At 40.0% G+C, this 15,836-nt stretch overlaps 1 protein-coding gene across 1 annotated transcript in view; it reads right to left on the bottom strand.

Moving 5' to 3' along the window:
- LOC108248488 (reticulon-4 receptor-like 1) overlaps positions 1-13,297 on the bottom strand; it is a 108,312-nt gene extending 95,015 nt beyond the window's left edge. The window contains exon 1 of the mRNA XM_017437288.3: positions 12,694-13,297. Within this exon, the coding sequence (XP_017292777.1) occupies positions 12,694-12,706 (13 nt within the window). The 5' untranslated portion in view covers positions 12,707-13,297. The remainder of the gene's footprint in view (positions 1-12,693) is intronic.
- Between the last annotated feature and the right edge of the window lie 2,539 nt (positions 13,298-15,836).

The raw sequence follows: 15,836 nt of genomic DNA, 5'->3' as shown, positions 1-15,836 counted from the left end.
TATGCGAGAAAGCAACCAGAAAGCATCTGAATTGATGAAAAAGCCACATGAAAGTTCAAACTTTGACCAGGAGTGTTTGTTTTATTTCATCGAGCAAGGTGGAGCTCAAATCCTGCACAGCACATGACGATAAGGCTCCTGCAAGCCCGATCCAGCTCATGGAAGCATATTAACCACTTTGTCCCGTTCACTTCTTTTCCCACAACTTCTGTTTCCATGGTAATACCCAGCATACTTCATTTATTTATATTTACACTGCTCTTTGTAAACAGGAGAAGATGAATATCAAGCTTATCGAGAACAAGTGCCGAGAACTGGAGCTGCTGGTGAAAAGTGTGTGAAAACGTGTTCGAGGGAGTGCGAGCGGTGTGCAGCAGAATAACTGGCATGTGGAACAGAATAAGACAAGATAAAGAAAATAGGGGGTGACGGAGCGGGAAGTGGGAAAGGGGGGGAAGTGGGAGGCAGCGAAAGGACGGCCCGGGCTGTGTGATCTGCAGCAAGCCCATCCTGCTGAGAGCTGTGGACTTATCGGAAACCAAAAACACCCATCAATTATTCAACAGGTACAGAGCGAACCGCCGACTCCCCACAGAGGAGGAGGCACGGGAGGAGAGGAGATTTGAAGAAAGAGGAGGGATAGAAGGGGATTCAGTGTATCCTGTATTAAAAACACAAATTATTTAGTTCTTTGTTGTTTAGGGTTTTTGTATTTTCTGAAACTCATAATGCCGTCACAATTGATTGACAAACCAGCTGTCATTTTGTCACAAAAGGAATCTGCAACAATAGCAGATAAAAAACAACTACAGCACGATACTTGTATATGTACTGGGAATTGAAAAAAGTAACTGTTGCACTCAAGTGAAAAATAATATGTAGTCAAGATAAAGTTCAAATATATTAAATACACACAGAAAAAAATCAACATTTATTACCACCCGCCAACCTGAAAGACATAAAGTAAATGTTTTAATATAAATGTATATACCGGTGTTCCTCTGTCTGTCTGTTGGCAGATTGGCTTATGAACCAGTGGTCAAAGTCTGGCTGTTTTGTTTCATTTTTTTGCTGTTTCTTGTGCTTTTGTTTTTTTGGTGATCCTTGTGTTTAAGTTTGTTTTTTTGTGTTTCTTTATTATATGTTCCTGTAGAGTTTCACTCCCTGTGGCTTCAGTGTTCCTCGTGCCACTATCCATTCTCCCTCAGTAGTTTTCCAGTCAGCTGGCCGCGCCCACTTCACCTGTTCCACCACTGAACCTGTCACTCCAGCTGTAGTCAATCTCCGACTCACCCCAGCCCTTCATATTCAGTCACTTCCATCTTATCATTGCTGGTCTCACAACACATTCACGTTTGCTCCTTGTGTCTCCTCGCCAACCTCTGTGTTTTGTTTTGTTTTCCTGCCATGTCAGCCTTTGTTAAATAAATCCATTTTTGCTTAATGAGATGCTGAGTCTGTGTTCTGGGTTCCTTTCCATACAACCTTAAAAACAATTTTTAATGAAACTCACAGAAATTAAACAATAGATGTACATCTACAATTGATCATCTACAACTACAACCTGTTGGAGTCAACCCTGTTTGCCTGTTAGAGAAAATATATTGTAAATCACTGGAAAATTTTTAATGAAACTCACAGGAAGTAATCAGCGGATGTACATTTACAACTGATAAATTTTGGAGACAACCTGATTTAGGATGCCCGCCACAGCTAATCAACCTTCGCAAACACAAAAAGGACAATGATTTAGTTCATTTTACAAATAATGAGCTAAAATGTGGCGAGGTAGAAGCTGACGGTCATCCTCAAAACATACTCTGAGGACTGGCAGGTCACACAAGATTTTTATTTAAGACTTTGCCAGGCAAGCCACCAGGAGATACGCATTCCTTTAAGAAATGCTAGTTTCATTTGAAATGAGACTGTATGCATATGAAAATTTAGATTTATAATAAATTGTGCACTGCTGCATCTAACTTAATTAAGAAAAAAAACTAATAATTTTATTGTTTTTTCTTTAAAACTCTATACATGTCATGATAAGTGTTGCTGATATCTGAGCAATTTTGATTGCATGAAGGTAAATGTTTAGTGTGGAGAACAAAAGATGCTAAACACTGATCCAGAATCCTAAAATTATCAGCTCTGACAATGGTGTCGCTTTTAATTCCCCTATAAAACTGTATTTATGCTCAAAAACACTGCAGCTTCCAGTAACTCGTTATTCAGTAAGCCGGAGCTGTGGGTAGGTGTATTTTTAAACTTTAAACAGAGCCAGTTTTATTTTTAAGCCAAGCCCGTCTCTCTTTGTAGCTGAAACACAGACATGAAATCTGATTCCATCCTCTCGTGTCACTTTCAGACAAAAACATCTCGAAAATGTCTGCAACTCGTTCGCTTTAATCAGCAGATGTGGCTGCCACTGCGAGCGACTGCTTCATCCAACAGTCTTTCCCCTGTGGTGACAGGAAAATACCAAAGTTCCTGAACTGGAGAGGCAGAGATTGAAGCGCACACCCACACTATCAGCTCCCATCAGCTCCGCCATCTTCACCTGCCACTGGCTCTCTCCTTCTACTCAGAGCCTTCTTCTGCCCTGCAGCTGAAAGTCTGGTTCCAAATAATCACTCATTTCCTCCCTTCCACTATTTTTCTCTCTCTGTCTCACATTTTGTTTGTGCCGTTCTTTTTTTTTTTTCCCCCTGCATGTCGACACCAGCATCTGCTTGGTCTACACTACAACTCCTCTCTGGGGTACCAGATCTGACATTTACCCTAATGATTCCTGAGGCTCACACACAAACACACATACAAATGCGCGAATACACACAAAATCCCACCGTGTGCTTGTTACAGTACGTGATCAAACATATTGTATCTCGTTTGTCAAGAACCTTTCCCACGCTTGTGTATGCAGACACACCCTAGTTCTTACACACACACGCACACACACTAAAAGCACAGCCAGCCCCAGCTGTTGCTAAGTGAACCTGCAATCAAAGGCGTCCCCAGGATTCCTGATGGGGACTGATGTCTCATTTGATTGGACATTTTATTCACACAGGACCTTCCTACTGCTCTTTAGGGACACACAAATTAATGAACCATATTTACAGAAAACGGCTCCACAGCAGCAGCTACTGTGGAAGAGAACTGCATTCTATGACTTAAAGACAGCAGACTCCAGTTTACCAATTATGGAAGAGGAAAGGGTAACAAGATGTTTGTGTGTAAAGAGTGTTAGGTTGTTAGTGCCAAGAACTTTCCAGAACAGTAATCTGAATCTTGAATCTCAAGATGTGTTTTCCATGTGGCTACCTGAATATTAACCCCGTCCATCCAACTCGCAGCTAACAATCACAGTTGCTGTCTTAAGTTAACTTTTTTCTTGTTGTTTATCACTTCCTGCTTTATTTTTTAGTATCTGCTCCCTTGTCTGCCTTGCCTTCCTCCTCCTTTGTCACACCTGGTCCTGCTTTTTAATCAGCACACCTGTTCCTCAGGTTCCATCGCCTCTCTTTGTTTTGATGGTCCCAGTTTTCCAATGTTTAGTTGTCAGTTCCTCGTGTTATGTCTTTTTCATTGTTGTATTGTGGTTGTGTTCAGCCTTTGACTGAAGCCAGTAGACACGGCCATTTCAAGAAGTCCATTTCTAAAGACTCCATCCTAATGATCTTAACTGAGAATAAATAGCATACCTCCTTTGCCCTAGTCATGTTTGACTAGGACTAAGCCGAAAAGCAAGTGTCATCCCTTCACACAAAATGAAAAGAAATTAAACAAGAAAGGACACATATATGACACTCTTGGCTATTATTACCTTGAAACCAGGCTGATCTCCAAGTTCAAATGCTCATCTTTACAGCAGCTGAGCTTTCATTACTGTATTGTTAAGTTGTATAGCTGATTTCCAGGCTTGTGACAACATGAGGGTTTCCATGAGACAAGGGGGTAAATAAAAGCTGGAGATTGTTTACAACACAGAAGTGGTAGTTTCTGAGATTACAGCACCCAGAAAGCAAAAATAAAAATGGCCTCATTTGGCAGCATTTAGGAATAAACATCATTCTTGCAACACACTACCAGATGTTAGTAAATAACTGCTTTTTAATGAGCTGCTCTAATAACTACAATAAAATAATCAACATAAATATGAAAAATTCATTAAATGATTTCTGACTTCTGCACAGGCTACATAATGAATCTAAACCAAGCTTGTGTAACAACTGTATAGATGTAGTGTAAGCAATGTTTAAATGGCCTAAAATGAAAAGAATTTCCAACAGCCCTTCTTTAATCTCCAACACACACAGTGTGTCCAATGAGTAATGTCCTAATTGTGTCAGAACCAATCATGCTTTTGTTCAGTTCACGTTGAATCGGAAAGTTTGAACAGTACTGCTTTTTATTCACTTAATGACACAATCTAATCCCTGAGTGACACAATACATACCAAACGAAGAAATTTTATGCTATAAAGGAATCATCAGATGCTCCATTATAGCTGGTTTTAAAAATAAAGGTGTGAAAAAACACTTCTTGGCATGAAAGTAATTAAAAACACCACAAGGCCAATCTGAAATGTCATTTTAAGCTCTGCACAAAATAACTTGTAGCACTTTGTTTATTTAGCTTCAAAACAGTTTCTGCTCTTTTTCTGTTTTTTTTTTCTCTTTCCTTTTTGCACAGTATTTGTTAAAGTTCACCAGTTTAGCAGCTCGGAGCTGTAACACACGAGTCCCTGTAATTACATCAACACATGGTCTATCGGTTGTGAATGCTATACACGTTTCTAGAAATACTGTTGTGTGACTTAAAAAACAACAACAACGGGATTGAGTAGGCAGAGCGTGCTGAGCCGAGGACACAGCAGACAGAGAAAAGAATGAGTAACCTTGAGATGAAGCGGGAGGAGCGCTTGCAGAGGTCATTGATATGCGCACATGGACGCTCGGTGTGTGTGCTACAGTGTCTGACTTGCATCACAGATAATTGATTATCATTGAATCTCACACCATCATCATCATCATATTCAAGAGGACGAAGCTCCCTAATACGATGTATCCACAGATTTTACACATACTTTCTGTATTACGTCCTGATTTGTAAAATCTGTCCGCTGCCTCGGGACGTCGGTGCTGCTGGAGCAAATTTGGATCAATCTCAGCTCTCAATTACGCCACCATTTGGTGTTTCATGACCCGCATAAACACTCTGTCACAAATCCATATGTTATTATCATCCACCAAGGCGATCATAGATGCCAGTAAACACACTCGGAGCCACGAAAAAGAGCAACAGCGGCTTGTTTGACTGTAGGTTTGACAATGGCCTGCAGGCGAAATGTATGCGTGCCAATGCAGCTGTCAGCACTGAGGGAGGAAGTAAGGATGTGACATTTGTCTTTTGTCACATTGCCATCAGATGCACTGGTGTCTATCTGACAGTGTGCTTTAAAAACACTAATAAACTTAATGGCCTAGCATCCTATGAAGGAATGCATGTCGCCTGCCATTGTTCATGCCAGAGTTTTAAACTGAAATCGTCGTATGCAGAGAGGGAACAGAGCTACAGTCATTTTGGTCAAGTCTTGTAAATGACATTGTGGATGATCTCAGGCCATACTGTGAGATCTCACCAGATGCGTTAGCGGTCAGACTATGTGTTGAGGATGCCTCCTGGCTGCAGCAGACCAAAAGTTTTGCTCAAAATCTGTAAAATTAGCTGAGTTATAATCACTCTTCTGTTGGCTGAAGTAAATTATCTGTGGTGGCCATCTTGAATTGGGTTAGCTCCAAAAGGTAATCATTTGTAGAGATACACCAGTTGGTTATTTGCTGAGTGTTATATTGAAATCTGTCCAGTGGTACATGCGATATTTTGCTAACAGACTGAGACAGTTGACTCAAACAGGTAGAGGTAGTTTTAAAAACACGTCATGTGACCAGTTAGCACTCAGAGGACACGTTAGGAATGACTCCCAGCTCTAAACATACTGAATTTTAGCTCAATATCTATAAAAATGGTGGAGTTATTGGCATTTTTGTGTTTCCTAAGCTGTTAGCTGTGTCAACCACCTTGAATTGGGATGGCTCCAAAATGTTCTGTAGTTGTAAATTTTATTATAAACTATCCAGTGGATTAGGAGATATTTTGCTAATGCTGCAAACACACACAGATATGGGCAAAAACCTTATGGCTGGTCACCTTCAGCAGGCAACAATGAAGATGATTCAAATGAAGAGTATGTTTAAATCTTTTTGGTGTATAATCTGGACAAACATCTTAGTTTATGATCAAGCTAAATGAGAATTTAATGAAGATTGGGGATGCGGTGAGACTTTATCTATATTTTGGCCCAGAAAAAGTCACTAGCACTCAAGCTGAGATGAAGCAGAATAAACTGGGACTTGCACTTTCATCATCACATATTGATATTGATCAGAGAATTTCAAATTTACAATAAAGAGCAGAAATTCCTCGAAATATAGATTTTCGTGTCTGAAAATAATCACACAGTCATGGCACTGTCTCAGATATTGGATTTTTTCTCTCTAATTGAAGTAAATTCCAAAAAAGTGACATACTGAAATCATTTAAAAGTGACAATAAGAGAAGAATAATAAGAATGTGTTTTGAAGTAATGTCAAAACTCCAAGTAGTTCCACATTTAGCCTGTCTTCCATTTAGATTAGCATTCATGGATCAAATCCTTGCAGACTGTTTTGCAGTTTCCATCCTCCGGTGTGGTACAGATCAGGAGATAAAGTATGAAAACTAAGGGAGAGATGTGAAGCAAAGATAATGAATGAAGTGAAAGAGATAATTGGATCAACATTTGTACACCTAAGAGCCATTTGTCGTCATTCAAATGTCGCACACAGATGTGATAAACACAGATGAAGATGCGGTGAGACATTAACTTCTCAAGGATATCATTATCTCAGAAGTCAGTGTGAATAAATGTCCCTAAATATGCTTAGTCATAATGGTGGGGAAAAGGGCATCCAACGGAAGCTGGTAATGGTCACATTTTTAGGTTTCACATTCAGTTGTGCAATAATTGTTGCATGTACGCCCATGGACACACAACAGCCCTCTGGACTCCTAGGAGATAAGTTATTAAACTGCTACTAGTTGATTCCTTAAAAAAATTATATGATTATTTGAGAACAACTGCACATTAATGCTAGTTGTTTACATAGAAATCTATGGTTATTTGGAAGCACCAATAGCAGCAGCAGCTAGCTGCAGCACTTCCAGTGCAAAGCTGGGGCACTTCAAGCAGAAATATTATACTTCTGATGGAATAAAATGTTGGCATATTTAAGTGTTTTAGTTTTCTCACCTGAGTGAAAGCTGAGAGTTATGTTTGGAACATAGGAAATATAAGTGTTTCAAGCTTACAGGGGATCTATTATGCTTCCTTGAACAAGTAAGGATAGGTCTGTGGGCTGTACAAAACATGTTTATTACATTTAATACACAAAATCATTCTCAGATATTAAGATTTCACCTGAATGTTTTGAGCTCATTTCAGAATGAGCGGTTTTAGGGCTACGTCACTGTTATGCAAATAAGCTGCTGTTGGCCACGCCCCCCAACTCAGTGTCTCGTCTGAAACATAAAAACTCTCTGAAGGATTAAACGCTGCAGATCTGATGCACATTTATATCATTATTAATTCAAACTCTGAGGATTCTGACTTTGGGACGGGGCCACTTAGCGGTTCCGAACCGACATTTGTCAAGCTGGAGAGTGGCAGTAAGCAGGTCCAAAACCCAACTAGTCGCGGGTCGGGACAATGGCAATATAGACACATGTTCTATATTGCAGCCGATAACAGCTTTCTTTTTTCAGCAGACATTGTGAAGCGCTAAAACCAGCAGAAAAAAATGTGACGGTCTTCTTGTGATGAAGTGGGTGGAGCTCCACTTGGGTTGCTAGGTGAGGGGCTGGGCTCAGCTTGGGGTTGCTAGGTAACGGGGATTGTGATGCAACAATCCCGAGGTTTTTGAAAAAGGTTGTTTTATAGGTATATTCATGTGTATGCTGTGCTTTGTCATGTCCTTTACAGGGGAACAGACAGTGGTCAGGTGCTTGCCGTGTTGCCGTGTGCTCTCTTTGTGTATACATCTTATATTTTGTAGTCTTTCTTTCTTTCTCTTCTCTTTCTTTCTATATTATAATAATAAAATAATAATAATAATAATAATAATAATAATAATAATAATAAATATATGTATGTATATATATATATATATATATATATATATATGTGTGTATATAATAAACACTCCACTTGATAATCACTAGAATAAATAGTTTTCAATAATGGTGTGGAGAGGATGGCTGTAAGGGGAGAAGGGAGGCCATAAAAAAAAAAAAAAAAAAAAAAGAAAAAGGTTGTTTTGCAGACACCAGAAAGCATTTACTTATCAAAAAAAAAACTGGGTGTTTTGGGGTTTTTCTTGTGCTTGGACTGTAGAAGCAGTAGATACCCAAATGTAAGTACAAAATCATGCAAAAAGTGAATTTTGCATAATAGGTCCCCTTTAATCTACAGTTTTTAAAGATGGCTGAAGATCACTGCTTTAAACTAAAATGTATTTTGTTAACATTGTTTTCAAAGTATTTGAATCTGTTACTCCAGTCCACCCACCTACAGAGGAGCTTTCCCAGAGCCCACCACAAGGCTTTGAATCATGAATATTTCCCAAATGTCATTTCTGCAGGGCAACTTTTTTTTCCTAATGTGTCAAGAAAGCCCTTAATCACAGTGCTGTCAAATCCCTGTAACTTTTAGCTGCTCCTTTTTTAACCTAGCACTAAATCATGCTGTTTTCTGAGTGAAACTAGGAGCTTACCTGTGCTTTCACAGAGTCATTTTGCACAAGACAGCAATAATCTCAACATTTCTTCGTTTGTTTGGGGTTTTTTTCAAAGCGCAGGCTGCAACAGTTAATAACCGCACTAAATTAGCAACACGGGGAAAACATCAAATGAAAAGAATTACTAATATTAAAGGAAACTGAGTCAAAATGAATAAACAACGGGCTCTGCGCTATGGTTTGCAGACTACTGAAGCAAAACTGATAAATAACTGTGTCATTTGAAAACATTTGCTTTGATTTAGTGCATTTGTTGGTGAATTGGATGTCTTTTAAATCTGATTACATTTTATAAGCAATTTGGAAAAAAATGATGAAATGATCACAAGACTATAGTCTTTGTAGGAAATGTGCAGTAGTAGCTATAGGTCTACATATAGTCAATATAGGAAAATTAATAAATATTACTGCTAAATCTGTTTTTTTATGAAGTCTTAAAACAAGGATGAACTGAGAAATGCAACATATTTTATATTTTTCCACTATTTAGTAAAAAAAACCTAAGCAAACTGCAGAAAAATGAGTGGAAAATCTAAGTGCATTCTGTATTGACTACTACTACAGGAATTAGAAAAAAACTTTAATTTTCATTCTTTCTGCTAAATATGGCTTTATGAACTATTAAAATAATAGGCAGTTTTTGAGCTTAATTTTGTCCTAGTTTTGAAAATATAAAAAATATATATATATCACAATGTCTTAAGTTGTCATTATCTAATTTTGAAACCTTAGTGACCAAATTGTTATTTTATTGTGGTCATATATGCTAAACCTTAGAATAGAACAGAATAGAATCGAAAATTAAAAATAAAAAGACCTCTTGTGTCTTTTTCAAAATAAAAGTCCTTGGCTAATTCACAGGTTTGCCTTTTTTTGTCCTCCACCTCTTCCATACCTGTAAGTAAATCAGATAACTATGAAGACATTTGCAGTGTTGGAGGATGAAGCCGGAGTCAAGTGAGGAGAACAAATCCAGCTCCAAACAAAGCTTCAGGAGCCACTCAAACCAGCCAAGCTATTTGCCCACCAGGCTGCCAGACCCACTCTCCTCTCAGAGTGATGCTGGCAGCGGGAGCTGGCCGAGCAGGGAGATGGAGAAGGAACAAGAGACATGCAAGAAAAGAGCGACAGAGGGAGATTTCATTACACACACACGCGCGCACACACAAAACACTTATCCTCCTCCTTTTTGCTTTCTGGCTCTTGTTTAATCTCAACGCAGAGATACTGCAGGTAAAAGTGACAGATATAGATAACTGTATCTCAGGCTGACTACACAATTACTCTGAATTTCATTATTGTGACTGACAGCAACATATTTGTGGGAGGAGATACGAAGCACACATCAGCCTTCACCACTGGGTGATTCTGCTGTGTGTGTGTGTGAGGGTGGGTGGGTCCTATCCATCTAAAATTACAGGAAGATTAAAATGGAAGGTTGTCTCCCCGAAGCTCTTTGTCGTGCACAAACACACACACACACACAATGACACATTAATGACGATTAATCAGCTCCCCTGTCAAGCACATTAGGTCCCCCAACCAGTGAGCAGTTTGCCCAGCTCGTGGCCCGTCTCGGGCCGTCCAGACAGGGCTGGAGACTGTGACGTGCACGGATGTGTGCACGCCGTTTGGCTTTGAGCTGCGCAGAAATGACAAATGACAGACTTCCAGTATCTCTATTAAAGAATGTTTCCCTTCTCAGGGTTCAACAGCCCTTGCTTCACACTCATCACAAAACTGTTCTCTGACAAGCCGCCTTTCACCAGACACCCACTGTACGGTTATTTTATTTTTGCCCTTTCTATTTTTTGGGAGGTGGGGTTTCTGGCAGATGAGTCACCGCTCAAATAAGAAAGACTTCTGCCTTTTTATGTTTATATCAATAAAATGGCTGAGTGTGTTCGTCAGTGGTGGGGTACAGGCACCTGTTTCTCAGTCGTTGCTTCGAAAGTCCGTCCATGCTGCTTAAAACTGGTCACTTCCTGTCAATCAAAAACCAACACTGTAGTCTTTATAGCTGATTAGTTTGAGGCACTAATTTTAAACTGATCCTCCGTCCATGATATCAAGCTCATGACATGAAGAGGAGAAATAATTAGAGACAGCGCAATTAATCAGACAATATTGGCCACTTTAAAAGAAATAAAACAAAATCAGCAATCAGCCATGCCTGTACATACCAAACCAATAGGAAAATGAAAAAGCACCGGCAGCTGCTACAACCACCGTCCTATAGCCCACAATTTCGCTTTTATTAGCGGGAATGGTCTTTTATATCATATGTTTACTTGTACAAGTTCCTCTAAGAGTTGTTAACCAAATTGTATTTTGAGTTAAGCAATAGTTGTTCATATTTTGTTAAATGAAAAATAGATATTTAACAGTTGGTGTTGTATATCAATCATCGGCTGCCCTGCTTTTGCTATTCAGAAATTGTTACAGGAGAAAAAGATCATGGAAAACAGACGATGGTTGCTGAGGCTGCTTGAGTTATTATTAGGGCTGCACGGTATTAGAAAAACTTGCGATGTGTGATATTATTTTCTGATATTGCAATATCAGTTGTGATAAACCCCCATTTTTCTCTTTTCTCACTTTCTTTTCTGTCATTAATCATCTCAGCAGACCAGTGAGAGTCCGTCGGATTATTAACCTGCAGAACATGAATTCAGCTCTTTGTGACATTGATATGGCAATAATGATACTTTTTTTCTGGTACATTGTGCACAGCACTAATTATTTTATCCTTGTTTAATTGATTTATTGACATTGTGGCTCAGAAGCTGAAAAGTTTAAGAACCACTGTCAGTGTTTATAACACAGGATGTTCATCCAGAACAAGACCTACATTTTGAAAAAAATGTAGCTTCTTCACCAGTATGGTTCCTGTTTGCTTTCCTGTTTGAATTCTATTTTCCAAAAGTGGCTGGTGTTGGGTTTAACGTGGAACATGTGTTTGTGAGTTTTAGGAGATGGGGTTAGAAAATGTCATTAGGAGGGCTGGCGTGACGGACGGAAGCTTTCCCGTCGAGCCAAGCGCAGGCAAGGTCATTGTGGTGAAACTTAACTCCTCTTCCTCAACCACAGAGACAACAGAACAGCGTCAGAGAGGATGAAGAGCAGCGGCTTCCTCGGCTTTCAATCCCCCGGGGGGCTGCTGGACCCGCTGCAAGTACCCCACCCCCCAAAAAAATAAATAAAATAAATAAATACATAAATAAATCAATAAACAAGTAAATAAATAAAATCCCCTGCTGTTTGGTTGGTTAGTTGCTCTCCCTTCTCTTAGTTTAGCCACAAACGAGCGCGCGCGCTGGAAGCCATCCTCGCGCCAAACGCTTTGAACTTTGCGCCATTAGCCCGAAATTGTGAACTTCTCTTCTTTTTTAAAAAGAATGATTTTACCCCACACACACACCCCTCTCTCGCTCTCTCCATCTCTCTCTCTCTCCTTCTCATGCGCCCTCGTTGCACGCGCGCTCGCGGAGAGCGGCGCCAGCCTCGCGAAGTCTTCCCTAAAACTGCAGCAGTGCGGCAGCGGGCTTAGCTGTTTTAGGAATCATTTTTACATGAAGTGAGTAAATATTTCATCTCCTTTCTTGTCTCCTTCTCGGGCCGCCGGAGCGCATAAACAAAACCAACCAAATAAATAAATAAACAACAACAACAAAAGGGAGGGGACGGCTGAGTTAGTTAGGGCAGCGTCATTTGGGGCGCAATTAAGCCGAAAATAAAAACTAAACAACAAAAATAAATAAACCCCACAAGCTTAAAAATACAAAAACTGAAATCTTACCTCGCCTGAACATGTTGGTAGCAGATGTGTGGACCCACTAGACTCCGGGCTGAAGTAGCATCCTTCTTGCGCTGCTGTGGACTGAATTGTTTTGATTCCTTCTTGTTCCTGGATATATAACTATATATATTTTAATATTTTTTTTGAAATCAAGTGAAGAGGACTTGCTCAAGAAGAAGAAGAAGAAGAAAATCAGGGAGGAAGATGAGAAGGTGGAGAAGGAAGCAAGGTCGGCAAAATAAAGGACGAAAACAGGAAACCATCCGAAGTTGTCCGCAGTTTTTCAGGGGAAAACACCTGGTCCCGTCCCGACTCTGCTCGGGCTGCCTCAACTCACCGCCATCTCATCTGCTGCTGCCGAATCACTGAGACACGCGCTGACTTTACTCACGAGGTGCTGTCTAAATGAAAACAGTAATTAATGATGATGATGATGATAGAGCCGGGGGAAAGTTGGGTGGCGTTCTCATCGTCGGGCACGGGTGGGTTTTATTTATTTTTTTGTTTTTTTCAGCTGCAGGTCCGGTTCAGAGTCTCGGGAGAAAAAAAACGTGCCGCGTGAGTCGGTTCCGTCCACTGTCTCCGTTACCGGAGAGCTCCGAGGCTTCGGTCCCCCTCCCTCCTCTCTGATGGATGCCACAGCATCTCTCTCTCTCTCTCCTTCCCCCCAAGCCGCCCGCAAAACACAAAAGAGCTCCGCTTTATTGGCGTGACAGAGAAGAAGCCTATATGTTCATGAAGCAATTACAGAAGCAGCTCTCTTCTGAGAAACCCTCCCCTCCAAGCAGGTCAGCCCCCACCCATCCACCGCTCTTTTTATCTCCCAGAATTCAATTTCATTTTCTAGGGTCTCTAAACAATATTACAAAAAGGCTGCAATTACAATTCATTTAGTGCCTTTCTCTCATTATACTCTTCCTGTTTTGTTTTGTTTTTTTGTTTTGTTTTTGTTTTGTTTTTTCCCTCCCATGCTGCTCTCCATAGCTCTTGTCTGTGTGTCTCTCTAAGTCATATTTATAATCACTTTTTTAGCCCTGATTTAATTCACGTTAAATATGCACGTTTTAGTGTGAATGGGAACAAACAGGAATAAAAGAATGACGCAAACGGAAAGCCTTATTTTCTACCTGTGGATGTGGGTCTTAAGGGTTGCCGCAGATTAAGTCATGCTGATTTTTTTAGGTCACTCATAGATCAAGGAAAATGGGTCAAAACAGTAATTTAACATTAAAGGCCTGGCATTCCTTGAAGGAGTTCAGAATTTCTGCTGCCTTTCATGCCAGACTTTTAAACTAAGATCATCTGATGTTGAGAAATGGCAGAAGTTTTTTTTTTTTTCACATGCACTACTGTGGGATGTCACCCTCAAATTATGTGTTATTAATGACTCTCAGCTACTGCCACATCAGGTTGTGGCTCAGTGTCTGTAAAGTTGGTGGAGTTATAGTTGATTAGCTGACTCCAAAAGTTAATCAACTGTAGGTTGCTTTCTGAAAGACTCATTAACTCATTAGGGTTAGGGGTAGGGGTGGGGTTAGGGTTAGTGAGTCATGAGATATTTTGCTAACAGACAGATGGGGTTGACTCCAGCAGTTGATGCTACGGTTTTAAGCAAAGTTCCTCCACAATGACGAGCCCTGGCAGTATGTGTTGTGAGTGACTCTCAGCTCTCAGCAATGCCAAAATTGAGCTTAATGTCGGTAAAACTGACTGAATTTTAGCCATTACTGTAAACTCTAATAATATCAAAATGCTGCAACTAAATGGTTCTCATTTTAAGAAAAAAAAACACCAGGTGACAAAGCCCTTCGGCCATGAGTCTCCATTTTACCTGTTTAAAGGAGTTTTTTCCTGCCCACTGTCGCCTGCAGGATAGATGATTTGATGCAGTAGCTTCCTTCTTTCCCTCTAAACTGACCTTTGTAACCCAATTTACTGAATCCTGATGCAATAAACTGGATTCTAAATAAATTCAAACGAAACAAAGTGAGTTGATTGGTGTGTATGCAACTGAATTTGAATATAATGGATTAAATCATGTCTAAACTGAAATGGACTCTGTGATTTGGATTGTGAACACCTATCTTTCAATTAGACTTGTTCAGCCTCTTTGTAAATTCCCACAGTATCGTGCTTCTGTTGTTAATTGGCGCCATAAAAAATAAACAGAGTTCAAATGAGCTGAAATTAAATCACACTTTAGCTCCACGCTGGCTGCAGAATCAGATCTGGAAGGTGTCCAGAGCTGCCTGTTTAGATGGGAGACGGCGAGTTTCATACGAAATTATCAGCTCTGCTCAAACGTGGAGCACGGGTAGATACTATTGATGTGTAAAAATTGATCTCGCTGGAAACCATTAGCACAATATTTAGTCTGATTGAGGCAGACGTTTCTGTTGTCGCGTGCAGCTCCCAGGAGAAGCACCTGGAAATTTCCATGTGATGCAGAGGGTACGCTCAGAGTTACCTCAGGAGTCTCCAGTGCTCTGCACAATTTCACTTTCAAGCATGTTTTAATGTTAGATGTTGGGATGGGACGATGTGGATCAAGCATTGATGGTCAACCTTTTGCAACAAGTCTGATTCCAACCTGCAACTCCCTTTGCTCTTGTGTTTCTGTCCTTAAATCCAACCATTCATGCCCTTGGATTTCTCCTTATTGGTGGTACCATTGCTGCTAGAAATAAAAGCCTAGCATTCCTTGAAGGAATATATATCTATATTTCCAGAGTTTTAGGCTAACATCATCTAATATCGAGAAATGATGGAGTTGTAGCCGTTTTGGTCAAATCTTGAATGTAATATTATACAAGATTTCATGCCATAATGTGAGATCTCAGCTACAACCAATATGAAATGTCATTCTTACCATGAGTGCTAATTCACTGATTTGAAAATATGTATTGGGTCCAGGAAAAAAAAAAAAAAAACGGTTTTCAATTATTCTGACAACACCTCCTGTCAGGTGAGGTCCAATGCAGCTGAGATTAAATGAGGATTATTGCAGCTAATAAGATTTAGTGCTACATCCATCAACATTGCAAATACAAACAGTGTCGTTTGTTGCTCCTTACAGAAATTGAGATTATTGAGATTGACGTACAGATCTATGCATGTAGCAACTGTGATCGATGTGGGTTGTT

This window comes from Kryptolebias marmoratus, linkage group LG13 (genome assembly GCF_001649575.2).
Source record: "Kryptolebias marmoratus isolate JLee-2015 linkage group LG13, ASM164957v2, whole genome shotgun sequence".
NCBI classification, from domain to species: domain Eukaryota; kingdom Metazoa; phylum Chordata; class Actinopteri; order Cyprinodontiformes; family Rivulidae; genus Kryptolebias; species Kryptolebias marmoratus.
This window is presented reverse-complemented; position numbering and strand designations above follow the sequence as displayed.